At 40.8% G+C, this 19,653-nt stretch overlaps 3 protein-coding genes across 5 annotated transcripts in view; all 3 read right to left on the bottom strand.

Moving 5' to 3' along the window:
* Positions 1-68: 68 nt before the first annotated feature.
* On the bottom strand, positions 69-2,062 carry Eh (Eclosion hormone). Its single transcript, XM_076772594.1, has 3 exons — positions 2,019-2,062; positions 405-500; positions 69-235 (listed from the first exon to the last, which is right to left on the bottom strand). The coding sequence occupies exons 2-3, from the start codon at positions 496-498 to the stop codon at positions 69-71; spliced, it is 261 nt and encodes an 86-aa protein (XP_076628709.1). The 5' UTR covers positions 499-500; positions 2,019-2,062.
* Positions 2,063-3,601: 1,539 nt separating this feature from the next.
* Positions 3,602-5,175, bottom strand: LOC143345475 (uncharacterized). Its single transcript, XM_076772632.1, has one exon. The coding sequence runs from the start codon at positions 5,032-5,034 to the stop codon at positions 3,787-3,789; it is 1,248 nt and encodes a 415-aa protein (XP_076628747.1). The 5' UTR covers positions 5,035-5,175; the 3' UTR covers positions 3,602-3,786.
* Positions 5,176-5,636: 461 nt separating this feature from the next.
* The window catches only part of Cysu (peroxidase homolog), a 30,324-nt gene continuing 16,307 nt past the window's right edge, over positions 5,637-19,653 (bottom strand). For 2 of the 3 annotated variants that reach the window (XM_076772629.1, XM_076772631.1), the window contains 14 exons: positions 18,520-18,613; positions 18,050-18,241; positions 17,770-17,966; positions 16,233-16,485; positions 14,818-14,963; positions 12,849-13,090; positions 12,631-12,763; positions 12,430-12,557; positions 12,253-12,362; positions 11,838-11,930; positions 11,264-11,433; positions 11,057-11,165; positions 10,443-10,533; positions 5,637-7,571 (listed from right to left, as the gene is read on the bottom strand). In XM_076772629.1, coding sequence (XP_076628744.1) covers positions 7,428-7,571; positions 10,443-10,533; positions 11,057-11,165; positions 11,264-11,433; positions 11,838-11,930; positions 12,253-12,362; positions 12,430-12,557; positions 12,631-12,763; positions 12,849-13,090; positions 14,818-14,963; positions 16,233-16,485; positions 17,770-17,966; positions 18,050-18,241; positions 18,520-18,613 — 2,102 coding nt within the window. In that variant the 3' untranslated portion in view covers positions 5,637-7,427. Of the gene's footprint in view, positions 7,572-9,972; positions 10,385-10,442; positions 10,534-11,056; positions 11,166-11,263; positions 11,434-11,837; positions 11,931-12,252; positions 12,363-12,429; positions 12,558-12,630; positions 12,764-12,848; positions 13,091-14,817; positions 14,964-16,232; positions 16,486-17,769; positions 17,967-18,049; positions 18,242-18,519; positions 18,614-19,653 lie in introns of those variants that run through there. The other variant, XM_076772630.1, reaches the window with a different exon arrangement.

The following is a 19,653-nucleotide window of genomic DNA, read 5'->3' as shown; positions in this document are numbered from 1 at the left end:
CGCATACTTTTGGCGGGTATTACGTATTATTGACGCGAACCAGTCGCCAGGAACTTGAACGCAGACACCTAGTAATCGTTATCGAGTGCTTGGAGGAACGGTTGGATCGAAACCTCATCCTCGCAGTCAGGGATGAGCTTTCCTTTGTACTTGACGCAAGAGTCGGCGCACTTCTGGCCCAGGAAGTACGAACCGAACATTTTCTTGCACTGAGCACAGTTCCTTATGCAAACGCCTGGAAATCACAACAAGGAATTCATTAAACATTTTTCATCTATCGTGGAAAGGGTTACGAAATTACTCTTCGAGCAACGAGTCTTTGCGCGTATATTTTTCTCGTGGACTCGTGCATTTAGCTCGAAGGGTTGTCAATGGATACGATTTTTGATAAATTATGAACTTACCAATGGCTCGATCGAACGGCGAACCTTCTGCGAGCACGAAAATCATAGCTGAAGCTACAAGAAGCGCCAATAGTACGCGAGTAGATGACTTCATGGCTGAAACAGTCGCAGGATAAAGATGGTTGATTAAATTACTCGTTTGGTTGTTCTCCATTTCTTGCAGGGATAGTTTGATTACGATGTAGGAGAAAATGATTCGCTATAAGTTCATTTTATTCGTCATCTGTTGTTCAAACAAAATTTCACCATGAGTTACATGGGATATAAAATAGTGTGGAATTCCTAGGCTAAGAAATACACTAAGCGTCCGACTGTAACGCGAAAATTAGACATTGTTAAATATTTATGGTACAATAAAATATTTCATTTACAAAAAAATTGCATCTATCTACATTGTTTACAATGACTATTTTTTTTGTAAAAGAATATGTCTCAACGGTGCGTTGAAAAATAGTCATAGATATTTTTAAAAACGTGTGTAAATTCTGACATTCTCCACTTTCTTACAAGAGTTTAATCAGGCCCCAGGATTAAGTTTCTGAGAAATTACAATTTTATTTAAATTCGTCGATAGAGAATGGTATATGAATTTAAATATAAAATAAAGTACCGTGTTTATAATGGAGGGAAGAAATGTTACCGATAATGTTCCATTACCATTGGAAGAGACGAGAGTACGCAAAAGCGAGAAGATATCGGTCCCTCAGCCGGTCGATTCGACGTGAAAAAATTCACCTGTAAGTTTCCAGAGTGCAAGGCGAGTCCTGGTGAAGGTAGAGCTAACAGGATACACGGGTACCCGACGTAGCCTCTGGCGGGATGCACGCGGCTCGCATCGGTATCGTGTTCACTTTCCTCGATTAATTACCGGTTAACCGGCGATAAGGATGACAAGAGAGACCGGAGGGGCAGGAGAGAGACGGCGAAAGAAATCCATGAACTTTCAGGGATAACTCGGACGTCGTAGTCGTCGAGTCGGTCGAGCGCAATGCGCGTTCGGTGCACCTGAGCGGTTGCACGGATCGTCGTCGTTGCAAAAGTGCGTAGTTTCTTAAACGAGCCCGAAATTCTACTTCCATACCGCGTACCGTCGATATTTATGCGCGTGTCTACACGTTGGTAATCTCGCTCGGGCGCCTCGGTGACTCCCAACTAACTTTTCTTCCGTTTGGTTTTCTGTTTCTTTTTTTTTTTTTTCATTTCGCACGCCGTCATTTATAACCGGAATCTCGCATAATCGGCGCTTCCGCGTTCTCCTTAACGGCCGCATTGTGAACACATAAAGATAATAAATATGGATGGAAGGTGTCTCTTTATCCGTGCCTCTCCGTTGCTCGCCGTCGAGCGTCTCTTTCTCTCGTCTCTCCAGGAAGCACTTGAAGATTCAAGACCAAGGATCGATCGATCGTTGCCGCGCGCCGGACCCGATGTTAACGGACCGATCGAGCGCGTAAAATAGTCGCGTTTGCGGATCAACGGGACCACGGAAACCCGCGAACGATGGACGTCTTCGCGTGTCGTTCGATGCGACGTTTCGACGATCGTCTCGCGATTTTCGCGAACCGCCGCGCGGAATTCGAATGCGCGATTTTGGAAGAACTCTGCGATATTTACCTGGTCGTTTGCGGTGCTGATCGAGCCGAGGCTGTTGGAATTGATAAAACCAGACGAGTGACACTGAGCACCGTACGATGACGGCCTTATATATCCGTAGAGGCCAGATTCATCCCTCGGACGAGGGAAACCCCGCTGCCTATCTCACCTTAATTCGATTTCTTCGATTTCCTGCACTCAGAATCGCGAAACGCTCCGGCGGGATTCGCGCGGAAATTTCGATCGATCGTCGAGCAACTATAATTGCTTAAAGAGGACAGGATTGTCTCCGTTCAGGGTTGTCTTGGGGAACGGTCGTCGACGATACAGACGTTGCCTTATCGCAAATTTATTGGAACGATTTATTTTGGCTATCTTTCGAAATAAATATATCTGGTGTTGGGATGCTGCGTTGTTTATTCGATTCTATGAAATAAATAGTTCTTCCACTGCATTTGTTACGATTAATTTAGAATTTTTAGCTAACAAAGTGATACATAAAAAGTTGATAGTTTAGGTAAATTATAGGTATATCTTGTTAATATGTTTGCACATATTAAATTTCATTTTTATTTTGATCACATGTGCCCAATTACATATATACTTCTGTTAGCATATTACGAAACGTTGTTACGAATAAATCAGTCGTCAACACTGTCCGTAAATTCTCGACGTTCCGAAATACCAATAAGGAAGGAATAATAACCTTCCCCCTGTGTCGTTTCGTATTTCAATTTATTTCCTGCGCTTTCTTGAATCAGTTACTTTTTTTAGAAAGTTGTTCAGACCTCTGTAGATCGATGAATATTGATTTGTGAACACTTTGGCAATATAAACACAGCGTACAGGAAAAAGAATTATAAAGGTTGTATACTAGTACATTAATATTACAGATGACTCGTGTATCTGAATGAAATAATGTCAAAGAATTCCAGGAAATACCCGGTTTCTGACAGTGAACGTTCGCAAGGTTAGATATCCTGATTATACTAAATAGATGGTAAACTATTATACTACGACGTATTAGATTCCATTTGCCAACAATGATTGTGCTTGAACTTGTAACAAATACAACGTCTCTGAGAAACGTGTTTGACTTATAAAGTAGAATAGAGATTTTCGAGTGTAGGCAATATTTAAAAATATTATTGAATTTTATACCTTGCGTTCCTTAATCTCGCGTCTTATCAAAAAGATGCAAGATATACATTGCAATGGAAACGAGTTAATCTGGTATTTAACAAACAAGAAATGCTACAGAACGATTTATTACATATATTTGAATCGAGAGAATTCCCAACCTTTATGGGTAAACATCTTTTAGTGAAAGGTACTTTCAAAACAAAATCTTGCGTTATTACATTCGAACAAGTAACAATATAGGTAAAATATTCAAAAACAACAAATCACTGTATTATTGTTTATTTCAACATTTTAAAACTTGGTCAGAACATTTATTACCATTTTAGTTAACCGACTACTATAAATAAATATAATTATTATTTCCTGAGCTGTGCTTCTATAACCGAAGAAGTAAAGTTCCTCGATTCTATGTCGTTTATACACACTAGGAGCAAAGAAGTACATAAATTACCACATTTTTGATCACCTTCGGAACATCGTGTACTACAGATAGTACCAATATATCTATTTCTTACTTTCTAGCACGAAGATACGTAATCTATAAACCAGATAACGCGTCTACTTTGCGTCTTAGGTCAATAAATACACCGACGCAATAAAATGTCTACTTCTAATTGTTGCATTTTTTAAATCTCCGGGGACTGGCCTATCTGGCATCCTTCCACTCGCGATCTCCTTCGACGCTCGCGTCCTCCCGCGAATTCCTAATACCGTCGTCCGTGAAATACCGCGATAGAATTTCTGCGTCGTTTCCAAATCGCGAAACATCACTTTCTTTCCGGTATTCCGCGAAAACGGTGCTCAGAAACTCGTCTGCGTTGAAATTTTCGCGATTTCTTGCCCCCTTAGATTTTTCGTTACTTCCGTTATAGTCTTCGATATTTGCAAACGCGTCATCGAAGTCACCGGAACGCGATTTCGAGAAATAATCAAAGTCATCGCGCTCCTTCGCGGACTCTTCTTGTTCCTCTGCCCAGTCTTTGGACGCATTATCACTTTCGGATTCATTAAAGAAACCTGGAACTCGTTTCCTGCTCTTTCCGTACATGGTATGCGTTTCCTTTCCGAGCAGTTCCAACTTTTTCATTATCGGATCGTCCTTAAGAAATTCGTCTAAATTAAACGGCTTTCTGTACTCGTTTATATCGAAAATTACAGGCTCCGCTTGCCTCGTTCGGTTCCCCCGTTGCCATAATTCATCCGAATCTTCCTTCGACCCTGAATCCTCGTTCCTTCCCGAGTTTATTTCTGGATCGTTCTTTGATTCAGAATTCGAACTCTTCTTGCCATTCACATTCTGCTTAAAGTCTCTCAATATTTCATCCTCGTTATTTTCTTCGACTCTGTTAACTAAGAAATTTTCTTTTGGATCCTTTTCTCGACTCTTTTTCGAGTCTTTTAATATTTTATCTTCGATATCATTCTCGAATTTGCTACCTTTCAAAGACTCTGTAGACTTCTTAAGACCAACGTCTTGCTTAGTCTTTCTACTATTTTCACGACGATCTTCCTCGTCTAAACTTTCTTCTCTTATGTCAGAGTAATCTGGTACGTCTACGTAGGGAATTTTATTAGGATCGTATACAGGAATGTCCGATGAGGTTTCATTATTTCGTTGATGGTCCTGTATATTAATGTAGGTTTTATTTTTGCGTTGTTCTTCGATCGACGTAGGCACGATCGAGTGATCTGTGGTGCTTTCCGATTTCTCCTTCGAAGATTCTAACGCAGGTTTGTTTAAATCCTCCACTTCCGAATGGTCCGTATCATTGCACATAGGTAAAACTGGAACGTATTTGTGTTTCGTTGATTCCTTCAATGGGAATTCCATTATTAATTTCGATCGTGACGAGTTCGTCGAGTTTGAGATTCGATCGTCAAAGTTTAAGTTCATGGCTTCCGTTCTGTATTCGTCGATGAGTCGTTTTTGCTCTTCGTAACTGAGTTTCGGATGACGATAAAATTTGTCCGACGATGGAACGCGTTTTTCGGGGCCTACGTAATCCGACTTTGCGCCCAAGGAACGCTTCGAGCGATTAATAATAAATCCTTTCCCTCTTTGCCTAATCGAATTCACGATCGTCGCGACTTTCGCGATGTATTTCGGCGCTAAATTCGAATTCTGAGTCACGTTGCTCGACTCGTCACTCGAGCTCACATTTCCAATAAATTTATCGTTAGATTTATTTCTATTATTCGTCGACGATCCAGTGTATTTTCCGAAGAATAATTTCTGATAATTCTTTGGCTGTTTTGTCTTTTTTTCGATTACTTTTACAGGCTTCCGATTAGGCAGAATGTTCTGAAAAGTTCGAATCTGTATTAAAATAATTTCGATAGATGCAATGGCAAAGAGATTTTAAAGCAAGAAAACGCAGAAAACAAATTATTTTGTTAGGATTAGAAACGAGAAATGCGAAACACGCGTGTAGAATTTACACACAGTGAAAAGAAAGGAGAATTCACAAAGACTGATAAAGGTTCCATAAATGGCACTCTTGTTAATGTGACTTTATTCGTTGACGGTATTTATGTACAAAATACAATATATAAACAGAGTTTGGGTGTACAGTGGCTCAGGAAATGTGTCTTCAACCTTTTCTTGTTCCCTTGCAAAGAATTATGCTTCTCGAAACAATCAGAACATCGCATTTTTGTATTCTTGGACGAATTCCAATTTTATGTATTTTTATAAAATGTTCAGTTTAACACGGTACGTTGAATTTTCTAAATTATAGGGTGACTTAAGTAAGTAATGCTCCAATTGTTTCGAGGGTAGTTTAGAAGGTAGAGTTGCGACTTGGAGCTGTTTCCCTGAGCCACCGTGCACACGTATATGCATACGAAATACAATAAAATAATACCACAAGCAATCTAAAGTGCTGTTCTTGTATGCCAGACTCACACTCCACACCTTCACGCCCTTCCTCTTGTTCAATGTTTTTTAAATTAAAGTAAGGAAAAGTGATATGTCTATAACGACGATAAAATGATGCATCGGGTTCAGTAGATATACGTGAATAGAAATTACACAATAACATACGTAGATTAATATAAATAACTACAATGTTTTAGTACTATTTCTAACTAGTACCTTAAGGCGATTTCTGAGGCTCATAAAGGGGTAATAGTTTATGGCTCGACGTTCGATCAACTTGACTCTCTGGACTCTATTCAGAATACACCCGGTTAAAAACGCAACGTTTAACCCGAGCTTCCGGTTAGGTTTACGTTAAAACAATATTTGCATCTTTAACTGTGTTGCTTATCAACTATCCAATGTTACTAGGCATCGATCGTACTAACTATTACGATACTCGAATATAACTGTTCGTTTAGTAGATCTCGAGAAATCTTAAAATCTTAAAGTCTCGATAGAAATGCGACTTTACTTCGAAAGTGAAACGTAAGTCTTATTATTCAAGGGTTAAAAGTCTTCGTCGGTAAATTATCAACTGCAATTTCTACCAAACGAATAATTACTTCCGACAGCTTTACTGTGATTTTCGACGTTGTTTTAATTAACCGTACATTGAATATATCTTCTGGCGTACATGTTGTTTCGTAATTCATGACGCTGGAAAGGAGAGTGTTCATCTAAAAATGAGTTGAAAATATGAAATAAATATTCGACACGTGTTTATAAATTTTATTCTATATTTTCTCCTAATTCTTCGATGAAGAATCGCCCTCTATTTGCATAACGAATTACGAGACACCTGTAGTTTTTAATTTCCTGTGCCGCGGTCAGTGCCTGAGACTTCTACAACGTGTGCGATGGTGCGAGGGCTAATTAATCAACGTACGTTTCGAAATTACATACAGAAATAACAAAACGAAGACCAATACGTTCCACTGTTTATTCTGGTAGTTATAAAAATCTACGAATTCAGCTGCCGGTATTCGTATTATATACACTCGCTGCGGAAAGTATGTTCACACGATAGGAAAATTTTCATTTTCAAAGTTACAGAAAGTTATTCTAGCTTGGTTGCAAGAAGAGAGGCAATACTGTACTTCTCAATTTATTTGTCAACTTACTTTCCGATCACGAATGGTAATAATTATTTGTTATCTTGTAACTTATAACTGCATTATTTGTTTTTGTATTACGATACGTAATACGCCACTAATCAACGCGAGTTCCTTTTTTGCTCGGATCCAATATTCAGCGACGAAAGATACCGTCTCTCAGGTTTGTCAACATACTTTCCGGCGTCGTGTGTAAATTCCTGAATACCATTTCGGGAATAGTGCCGATTCAACCCCGTGCACCGATGGTCCGGTTTACTTTCTGAATCCCAGATAGGAAGCAATCCCGTTAACACTCTCAAAGAAGAGTCTCAATATCTCGTCTCTGTTGTAGTCGTTCCGCACCTTCTCCGGTCTCGGATGTCTTCGCACATCAAGCAAGTGCTCCTCCACCAATCGCTACAGTACAATATATAGGTTTACATTGTAGGTGCTAGTGCCGTGTAATCCTTGGTAGAAAATTGGGAGAAATCTGTCCGGGATCTTCTTTCGGTTTTTTTTTTCACGGTTTACGCGTGCAGCGTGGAATGTCAGTGTGCGTTCCTCTCGATCGAATATCGTGTCGTTCGTTCGAAACATTTTGGGGCGTATCGTTACAGTTCGTCGAGAAAGATAATTGCATCGGGCTGCCCCAGAAAATACCACGCGATTTTAATAAATTTATTCGAGTAAAGCACGATCGAACTTGGGTATAACGATAATAGAAGAAACGATTGTTTTATTTTTATCGATTTTATCAATTTTATTTTTCGAGAATATTTTCTGGGATACGCTGATATTTTCCGTGACAGAGAAGAAGACTAGACGTCGAACTGATCGCTCTATCCACCTTGAGGCAATTAACATTAGCTACGTGCTAGTATGTACATTATGTGCGTGTTATTATTTGTTACGATTAAGACTTATCACGTATGGGTAATAAATTAGATAGATTAGATAGTCAACGGTAGAAAAATATACAAGAGCACGAGAAAAAGAAGGAGGAGATTCTGGCATATTAAAAATTGTCTAAGAACGTGGAAGAAGGTGTAGAGTTAGAAGTGGTGCAAGATTGAGAAGTCGGTGATTTCGATTGTTAGGTACTTTTGGAGGTCCATGGCAATGAATAAACTCGATCGAACAGTACTGATTTAATCTCCTTCGAATTAAGCACTGCAAGCAATTCACATGTTTCGTACGCAATCGACTGTGTCAATATCTCGGAGATAAAGAATTCTTAAATTCATCACTGAATGTAAAAGAGGTACATAACGATTCTCTGATTTCTGTTTCGAAAGTGTTCCTTGATCGAAATGTAATTTATAGTGGCAAGTTTTCTATCAAAGTTTGGTAAATGAATGGAAAAACGTTGTTCCACGGATGGAACCGTAAGTTGTGCAATTAAAATTTACATTGTACGAGCTTTCTAGCAGAGTTTGGTCTGTGAACAAAAGTGTATTTGCCTCACGGTATAAATATTAGAGTATTCGACAGGTATTCGAACATGTTTAACGCACGATGTTCTACCATCGAGTGGGTACACGCACGTCTACTTTCTATTAGGTAACTCTAATACGAACTAGCGATAACGAGTGATCTGGAATTGCATGGTTATTGATCGCTTCATAACCTGTTAATCCATGAATAATCGTGCAATCATACGCAACGTTTAAACTGCGACGCAACACAGGCACAACTAACTGTTCTATTGTATCGACTAAAAACACTTCCAAAGCAAACTATTAAAAGCAGTCGACGTGAGAAGTTGTCGGTCTACGTAAATGCATACTGGTTTCGCAGCGGTCGTGTTTGCAACTCGTACAACGTCCTTGCTATTTCGGCAAATCATTACTGGCAAATATACGCGAAGTTCCATGATTATTTAGTATGCCTTCGCAATATAATTTGTTGCCATTCGAGGCTCCGCGTACAGTTACTTCTGTCCAAATCGTTCACCATTTTTGCCTTCGTATGATGTACACGCAGCCATCGTACAAATTTATATCGATTTTCATTTATACTCTAATTTGTGAAAATTAGTGTAAAATATTCTGAACTAAAGAATATGCAAAGTACCATTTATATTTTCGTATTTTTTATTTAGTAAACTTCGGAGTAATTCTTTTCCCTTGCATATTCGAAACATTTTTATTACGATATAAAAATAAGAGAAGCAAACTACAGTGAAGTAAGAATATTTTTCATGTGAAATTACAAAAATAGAATGTCTAATAAATCTACATGTATTTGCAGTTTTCTGAAATAAGTGAGATTGGTGAACGGTTTCCAGTATGGCAACTGTACGCTAAAAAATGTTTGCCCAATTGTAACTTCGAATATTCACCTGTAAACGTCGTAGAACTTCTTAAGTATAATCGTTCAAGGTAAAAGCACCAGGTAGTTGATCATGCACTAGTTGATACTTTGAAAAAAAAAGAGGATTTTAAAAGAGGAAACGATCTTATTAATTATAGAAAAGCAACATTGAACAGCTATTGTGCCTATAATTCTTATTACTAAAAAAATATTGACATTTATCGTGCTTCTATGAGATTAAATAACCTAAGGGTTTCCTCGAAAATATCTAATTATATCTAAGTTACTTTTTCATTTAAAAACTATTAGTGTTGTTTATGGCTTTATGCAGAGAGGAACAGTATTTTTCTACTTGATTACTTTATCAATTATTGAACAGTCAAGTACTAGAATTTTCTATATCTGCAAGTATCAACTACAAAAACATTATAAAGCTTTCGCAGAAAATTTGAAGAACAAGTTGGCACGTCTACTTTTAAAGAGTTAAAAAAAACGATCAACTACCGTTACATTTACCTTGTCTGGATACACATTAAAAAAAAAAAGTATAAAATGTAGAAGAAACTACGAGCAGATTATAATTTATATTTAATCGTAGGTAATGCGACTCGATCAAATATAAATTACAATGTTTGTTCGACAATAAATAATGGTTACGGTGTCTCTATGTTATTCGGGGGCGGGGATTAAAATTACTTAAGGTCGCTAAATGGTCTATTCGTTGCTCTACCGTATTCGTCCGTCTGCTCTGTGTCCCTAAGCTGTTTCAAAATGCAACGTGCAGACGCTTTCTAGTTCGCTATGCTACAGTACCGTAATGTGTCTCGAGTAAGGGGTGCCTAAGGGTCGTGCTTCTTGGCTCGTGACTGTCCTTGACTACGTGGTGGTGTTCGTCTAGGCGGTCTCTACTTTTATGTCTAAAAAACAGCCTTTTTACTTTCCGTACGATCGATACTGGCCCTCTAGATTACTCACGTATTGCCCGTGACTCGCGGTAGGGTATTCGGCCCATTTGCTCAGGTCCATGCTGGGGAGAATTCCGCTTCGACAGGGTACTCGGGGGTTTCTGCGAACCAAACGTTCATTTTCATTCCAACGGAATTATCTTAGAAATTATCATTCGAGCTTTGCGCAACGATCTTTGCACTATCAAATATTGCAGGCTGTTACAAAACTGTTTGGCCGAATACTGTTTGCTGTGATTGATAATTTGGCCAACCACGGTAGTTCAAAGCATGCACTGCGTTAGATAAAATTACTAGAAAATCCAAATTAACGCGTTGAAAACAAACGTTTCGAAGTCTTAGTTACGAAGTTTAAAAAGTTTTGCTTCGACTTCTTTGCCAATAACGAGTATCGACGACTTCGATCGAGCAAAGTTGCCTTAGTTTACTGGCTTCTTCCGCACGACTTTGGCCGATTCTCACGATGCAATCGCGCCGCTCGAATCTCCGTCGCGAAAGGAGCGTTTAAATAGTCCCAAAGCAAGTAGCCGATTCTTTCTTGGCGCAGAAGCACACAGTTTCCCACAAATATCTCTGGCTTCGTGCATCGTGACGATCACGAATCAGGCCACGTCGATTACTTACATCTCGTGGTCGGGGAGGACCATGGGATAGATCTGTATGGTGTCGATCAGATCGGTGTTGTCGCAGATCACTCGGGCGAGCTTTATTTTCCGAATCTCGTTCAATTGTTCTAAAATAAAATTTATTTGTTGTTCGATTAAGATTTTGCCCGTCTGTTGGATCCGTTCTCGCGGGGTTCTCGATCCTCGATTCGAAAGGTTTTCTTACCGAGAGTGAAGGACGACGGCTGATTGGGCAGCTCGTACCAAAATCGGTCACCGCGACGAGAATAACTGAATTGCGTGGCGATCACGCAGGCGAAGGTTGGCCCGAGCATGCTACCCGGAAGTGGTCTTTCCGACACGCCACCGGACCAAAGATCGACGTCAGCCGGATGCCTGGAAATCGAATGGTATCGCACCGTTACTTCCGAGAATTTTACACGCGAATCGTCGAAGTCGATTCGGCGATGCGTAATAGTCTTGATTCATGGCTGGGACTAAAATTAGCATGGTTTGAATTATTAATGAATTTTTGTTGATCGTTTTATACCCGATTCGTTCGTTACGATTTTAAGCGATTCTTGGAATCGTAGCCAGGTATGGAAATTAGGTGGTATTGCGGGCAATAATAAATGCAGCAGGGAATAAATTATTTCGATACTTTCGATGTTTTGGCCTTGACGTGTAAACCCTCTTCAGGGAATTGTACAACCTTACCAATCGGAGAGAAAACGAGAAACTTCCTTTTTTGTTTATTATTCTGAAGGCTTATGTAATGGCTATGGGGCCCGTTTACTCACTCAAAGATGGAGCTGTATCGTCTGATAGTTTCGTTCGGCATGGAACCGAATAGTTCCTCGAATGTGTCCGCCCAGGGAAGGCCACAGAATTTTCTGCAAAAAGATAGTCCGGTTAATTAGTTTGGTTTTCATTAGTTTTGTCGCGGTCGAGATTTAATCGTAGACACAATGGCTGACTACAGAGCCAGTAGTTTCATTCCACTTATGGTCAGACGCTCCAGATCGCTCTGTCCAACCTGTACGTTCTACATCTCCTTAATCTACAGTCGAATATTTCTATGATGTAAACGTGTTCTAGTTTTAACGAAGTGCACAAAATGCATTTCATAGTATTTTATTTTGATTAAAATTCCCGTTAAAATCTTCTCTATCGTCGGTAGCAAAAAACGCCAAGAAAGAACGAATATTCACCAACCTAAATTCCATGTAACTCGGAATTCCAAACTCACGACCGCGCTGCATGTTGAAGGAGACCAAATCCAGTCCGAACTTGGCTCCTGCCTTTTTGAACAGGTGATTCGTAACCTGAAATCAAGTCGAATGAAGCATTCTGCGTTTTGAAACTCGAAGATCGTAGGAAATAGTTTTGTACTTCTTGCGTGATGGAGTCGTCCATAGCTTGGGCGACCTGGTTCATCAATCCCATGATGTATTCGTCAAAAACGCCAGCTCGATACAGATCGTAGGGTCTTCTGATCAAGTCTGACAGTCTCTTTGAAGCTTCAACGAAACGAACGTTTTAGCTATGGCTAAATGAAATTTATTTAAAATTGAGACTCGGTATTCAACTCACCAATAAATTTGTGAGCTTTACTCCATCTTTCGACCGCGGTTGGTAGCAAAGAATGGCCGAATCTGAACGCTGCCGAGGCAAACGCGTCGATCACTGCTGGATTTACGCTGTCGTCGTAACCGTCCCAGTATGCCTTCATAAATTAAAAATAATATACAATGGGCGTGTAATTATTCGACTATTCGACTTTAAAATGTATTCAAGTTTGAAACAATTACGTTCTTCTCCAGAAGAAGTCCAAATTTCTCCATGACGTCTTTTCCAAGCAATATGGGCAGGAATTCGTTGTAAGTGATGTGCTGGATCTCCGCGATAACGATCCTCCTCGATTCTTGGAACAACGTCTCGTCGTCCCAGTGTGGATTGATTTGATTTAGCGTTTTGGCTATTCTGTTATGCTCGCGCGCCATAAGCGTGTGCATGCAGGTCAACACCAGCTGTTCGTTCACTCGTATTTCACCTGGGGACAAAAAATCGCGGCACGCTCAGCGAGAATGTTGTTTACGATCTTTCAAAAATGCGTTTTATTTTCTCGACCGGAGAGTAGAGCAGCTACATTCCACGGTCCGTAGATATCATAAACGAATCGTAGGAAATTATTCTCTCGACTTAGCTAGTTCAACAGTTATAAATTATTCAAAATAAAGTTAGAGTTTAAATATTGTCGAAGACTGCAACGTGTGTAAGTTTCAAGTCCAAAATATGATTCTATAAAGCGTTCGATTCCGCGAGAATCGATTTCACAGCAATTTTATTAAGATCGATGGTTCTCTTTCTTATTAGATTGTGACTCAATCGAATTAGCGCTTTGAACACAACAAAGTGATCGTTAACGAAGCGTAACGCATGGAAACGTTGACTCCATGATTGCGAATACACAAATATTGCCTTCTTGTCGATCATTGTGGCAATATTACCAATTAAGTCGTCGACCTTGATTCCGGACCGCTCCCTTTCACGCTTATACATCGCGTTATACGTCGATAATCGACCGATCGAACAGCTATCAACGTTCTTCGGCTCGACAGCGCAGAATGCGAGCGTTCTAAGTGAATTTCGACACTGCTGGCTGTAGATAACTATTATCATTCGTCCTGCAGCGACATAAGATCGTGTATGCGACTGTTATTAGCCTGTTGCACGCGAAATGGCAAATTTCATAAACGACTTTTCCACAATTTGGTAATTAAAAGGTGCTGTCGGATGGCATTGATTATACATTGAGTCGACAAATTTTCTTTTAAAGGAAAGCCCAGATAATTCAGACGCAAAATCTAAAAGAAAGCATTTATATCTATTAAAAGTTTTATTGAAAATTTTATCGATTTCGGTTCTTCGTTTCTCTTTGTGCAAATCTCTTTCCACCGCGATTAGACGCGATGCCAACGCGATCGAACTGCACGTTGCATATTAACTGCACCTAACTACGGGTTACTGCACCCGTGCATTGCGATGGAATTGTTTCGTCTTGTGCACGGGACGATCATCGCGCAGGATATACGCGATTTTCTGATCGGTTGAGCACATCGTGGGAAAAATCATTTCTCGGCCGGTGAATGTGACGCGTAGAAGGGGCGACGAGATAAAATCGCAAACCGTTAATGAGTTTTTTCGTCGCTCACGACGCGGTGGTCCGATCCAAACGAAGATCTAGAAGGATCAGATTTGTTCATCGTTTTATCGCGTTGTTATTAAACGAAAACGGAGCTTCATTAACGAAGAAAGTTCCCGCATTCGTTACGTTAACGTTGTTCTTAAAACTTTAAAAAATCGGTAGATCCAACATTTTTTTTAAGTAGTGTTTAAAATCGATTACGAAGGTTACTAACTACCGTGTAAAATAAAAAAGTGTGTATATCTTCACGTTTTGCAACGATTGCAGTTGATGTAAGAAATCGTAATGAGTTTGATTAGGTGTCAGAATTGGACCCAGCGACAGATATATCAAGAGAAGCTCTTTATGTTCATTAGCTGTATTGCACAATATATTTGAGTCCCACGGTCCGAGTTCTGACAGTCGATACCGAGTAAACCAGATTTGCAAGTATCTCGTTTAGCTTCTTGAGGTGTCATCGATATCGATGTGATATTTAATCCCTGAAGAAGCTCTACTTGCAATGCTCTTGAAACTTGATCGTCGCACCTCGCGTTTCAAGAGTGGCTAATCAGAAAATTAGGAAGATTTACCTGCTTCGAAGCAGTACATCGATCGATTGGGTCGAGTGCAACCCTCGTCCGGGATGTCCAATTTGAGAGGCAGCAGATCCTTGAGGCCATATTCCGAGAAGACAGGGTTCATACGTAGCAGTCCACCGTAGCCCGAGCGAAGTTTCCTGAAAGTATCGAACAATAGGGGATGTTTCGACGGGGTCTCGTCGTGTACGTTGACGGAGTACGCGTGAAATTTCGTCTCATGAAACGCCTCGAAGCAACGGAGAAAGAACCGCGGGTGCTGTACTCGATTGAGTAATCGTAGGATCTCATAATGCGAGCGGACTAGAAAGTGCGAGGAACAGAATGCATGTACGCTACGTTAGAAAATATAGAACAACGTAATGCTGATTTATTGTCGTGGCTGACGTAACGGACGTACCAGCTTTGAGGTGTTTCGAAGAGCCTAGCAGCCGCCACTTCGGCAGGCGTGTTGCAAGTGGTTCGATAACCGAACGCGTGACTATTATCGTGTGACTGTTATTACGTTGTTCTGTATTTTTTTTAAGTGGCATAAGTTATGAGGCAACGATCCTATATACTCCTTGCACCGTGTTTTCATTATCTACCGACGCTCGACTAATATTGAACGGTATCGCGCGTGGGTGGCTGCAGAAAAGTCATCGATAAGGACACTGTTTAGTGTCGAACTGTATTTCTTCTCGACCCTGTTCCCTTAAATGTCATTTCTTAGAGAACGAAAAGAAAATATGAGAACAAAAGTCGATCAATTTTTAGTCGACTATGAATTGCAGTATAAGAAATTTCAAAAACAATTTTTCTCGATAGAAAAACCAAGGTTACTCTGGAGTTCAACGACCCCCCTATACCGTGGCCTTCGGATGGCCTTGACCCGAAACGTTGAGTAATATGCACCTTTGGTCTGGAATCGGGTTGTTCCAATATACAGTAAAGTTTCGATTATCCAGCATCCGGAATGTCCAAATAACTAGCATATTTACCCCGACTATACTTCGGTAAATTTTACGAATCTATATTTCACACAAACAAAGAAGTCACAGTCGCATGCATTCAGCAGTGACGTTGATACTAAACAAATGAAAAAGAAAAATTTCAAATCGTTCTGGAAAAATTATTTTCAGTTGCGGGGGTCAGTTACAATCATTTTTGGTCAATAGACATACCCTCGAAATCCTAACCACTTTCGAGAAAAAAATTCATTACCGAAAATATGATGTGAGACAAAGTCCTCGTTTTTATCACTGCATATGTAGATACAGTTTAATTATTCGACATATTTGATTTTCCGGCATTGCCCCAGTCCTAAGTATGCCAGTTAATCGGAATTTTACTGTATCGAAGAAGATTTCGCGTCGAGAAGAAAAGAAGTTTCGGTATCTAATAAAGAGAATCTTGAAGAGTAGGTTTACCTCGCGAACGTTTCTGTGATGCCGTAGACCGTGTTCCCGTCCAACACTCCCGTCAGAAGATTAAACGGTACGCGAGATCCCAATCGACAGCCGGGTCTGACGGCGGGAAAGGCGCGAACGAAGTCCATGCATTTCACGTTGAACAACCTGTAGAAGTAATCGTCTTCCGGTATGAGGATCTCGTTGCAATAAGGGTTCTTCAGGTGCGGCGGCCGATGGCAACATTCCTCGGGGTCGTTTCGGTTCAGGGGATCTGTAAGAGCGTGCTCGTCGATCATACCGTGTACCACGTGCACTACGAAACTGGGCTAACAGTAACATTAAAAGACGGAATAAAAATTCATTAGAGAAAATTAAAATTGATGCGAGCTTTCTTCCAAGAGTATAGTGGACTAATTAGCTAACCCATCTCGTAGTATCCGAATATTACTTCGAGTCACTGTGTACTCACAGTACATCGCTAGGCGCGTAACTTTAATTAATGCTACCTAAAATTCTCATTCGCGTCGTCAGAGAGCCACGCTTCCGGTTCCTGTCTCGTTCCCGAACGCGAGCTCTCGACTCTCGTTTAATTTTTCAAAGACGTAGTGACACTTTTCCCAGAACCAGCCAATTAATTCTTGTCTGGTGACGCGCAACCACTGGCCTCTGTTCCTGCCGCTAATTACCAAGTTCCAGGATAAATTCGCGGACGCGTGCGATTTTGGCGCGGCTCGCACGGTCCGTGGAAACGGTAGTCACATGATCGGCCTCCTGCTAGTTATCTGAACGGCGATCGTTCGCTTTCTCTGGCAGTTACCCTAGTTTCGATAGACGGTAAATATTCGACGTAGAAGGGCTTGGGAGCCGTCTACGACGCTTGCTATATATGAGCGTCCCGACACGCTGATGTAATTGAACCGAAGTCGATTGCATAATTTGCTATTGACTGAAAATTAGATCTCGGGCTGCTTTCTCTGTCATCGCAGAATTCTCGGTCACTGTGGGCTAACCGAGGCTACGTTCGACTTTTTGCCCTGCTTCTTGCTAAATTGTTTCGCGACTAATCGCGGATCCCTCGAGAGAAATCTGTCTATCCTACTGTTTCTTACTTTTTTGTTAAACCGTCATTGTCACATGAACACCTCTAAATTGTTTCTTTTATCGCCTTGTTCACGACCCGAAAAATACCAAAACAAATCATTTCTTTTAAACCCTACGAAGCTATATATTATCATATTCATCGCTGACACCGTTCCAGAGTCACGTAATATCTTACCTTTACCGGATGATTAACTCTTTGAACTCGAGTTGCTGACATGGTGCATGATTTGCATATTCTGATAGCGACGTTTTTAAACATTTAAACGTCCATTGCGCAAGCTTTATTTTGTCGTTCGGGATCGAGATTGTTTCTAGTCGAACGTGAACAGCCTCGAGTGCAAAGGTTAATTCCTTGAATCATTTATGCATTCTTAAGATCGACCTCGATAAATCCTACACAACGGCGCGTTAATTTTACCGTATAACCGGGGAATTATCGGTACTGGAATCGTACCTAAAGGCGTTCCAGTCAGCGTGTAGTCGTGGTCCATAAACTGTCCCCAGGCGATCACCATAACTGTGCCGGCGTGATCGTGATAACCCTCGTCGGGATGCATGGTACGCGACACGATGCGTGACATTGGTAAATCGTGACCGGTGACCGATATCCTCGGCGCCGATAAACCATCCGCGAACCTGGGCGCCAGTAATCTGCAGGAAAGATAGATTCGTCGCGAGACGATTAAAATTAATCACGAGCGGCGTTGGAGGTTTCGCGTATCGTGAAAGTTCACCTCTGGAAAGGCGACAATGTGGCACCCCATGTTGGGTTCCGCAGGTTCGTGCAGAGACCGTCGTTACGTCGGTATTTTCCTGCTCGACATTCCACGTCGCTCAAGTAGGCCGGGCATATCTCGCGGATCAGCGTTTTCGATGTATCGATCAACGGTAGACTCTTCTCGATATCCTCGAAGGTTAGCCCGTACCTAGATCGATCGATATCTTACGAATCACCTACATATTGTCGTAATGCCTCTAAAGTTTCATAAAATCAACGATGTCTACAAAGATTTTGTGTACGCAAAGTGTATTTAGTAAGAGAACTGTAATTCTTTTAATTGATCCTTAACTGGTATAGTGAGTTTAGTTGACACGTAAATTACACGAATAAGTGTTGCAATTTAGAGTAAAAAATGACTGTTACTCGGTATGCAATTTAATTTTTTCTGGTTTGCGTTGCTTAACGATTCAGAGAGGTTCTTACGTATTAGCGAGGTTCGAGCTGATGTCCAGGAGGAGTTCGCCGACCGTGGCCAGGTCTTCGGGTCGCCACATTTTGCTCTTGGGTTGCGCCACATCTGCATCAACCGACGAAACGCATGAGCATTGTTATCTAACGAGAACGCATCGCTTTGAAGTTACACGAACCTGACTGTTGTAGGGAGAAAGTAAGATCAGTCCTGGATTAAGGGGAATGTGGTACCGCGTGTACGTACAGCGGGTGGTTAAATTACGAGGTACACGTGTCAACCTCTAAAGACGGGTCAGAGTGACTCAAAATGTGCAGTGAAAACTCAAAACTTTCTACTTTTGCTACTTTTGATATCTACTATTTAATATTATAGACACTGATCTTTCCTTCGCCCTACGATAGTAATGGTAACGCGAAACAAAATTCAAAGATACTAAACTCTTTCTCTGGGTATACGTGAATTTATTGAAGGAACCTTGCCGCGGAATCTGTACCACATTTTCTTAGAGACACGTGAGTTTAATATAAACCACGCGTAGGGCGACAGGTGACTACTTTGAACGTTTCCTTTCGCAGCGAGTAACTAGTTAACGAGCCATGCAGAAGACTGTACAGACGTGGCCATATCGGGCAACGAAAAAGAAATGTACAACAAAGCGTCCTGCAATTAGCGATTCTGCTTTCGAAAATAAATCAAAGATTTGCAAAAATGACCGATAAGATTATATTTGTCTATTGGGAAATATTTGATTCTGTAATGAAAATTTTAATTCGTATTGGATGAGTGATGAATGAAGGGTTGTTTGTCTTCTATTCGTTGTTGGATCCGAATATGAAGTAGCGCAATAGGGAAATGGTTAACGACAGACGAACAGTGATCAGCCGAGACTAATTTGTTCATAGTAACGGGGGAACGTACTCGACATAGCGATCGACCGTGGTAAAAATATCGTGCTCTCTGATTATAAATAATGACAAACAACTCGTATGACAACATCGTGGCATAGAATCGCGAGGGAAGGACAATGGACCGTTGTCGAGGATGAAGGATAACGACGAGGCGAGGTAATCGTTCCGAGCAACGTGACGAATCGTGGCAAGTCACGGGTTGCAAAGGACGTCGTAAATCATCGACGGTGTACTTAC

Source organism: Colletes latitarsis, chromosome 9 (genome assembly GCF_051014445.1).
Source record: "Colletes latitarsis isolate SP2378_abdomen chromosome 9, iyColLati1, whole genome shotgun sequence".
Lineage (NCBI taxonomy): Eukaryota > Metazoa > Arthropoda > Insecta > Hymenoptera > Colletidae > Colletes > Colletes latitarsis.
The sequence above is the reverse complement of the archived record's forward strand: the minus strand, read 5'-3'. Positions and strand labels throughout refer to the sequence as shown.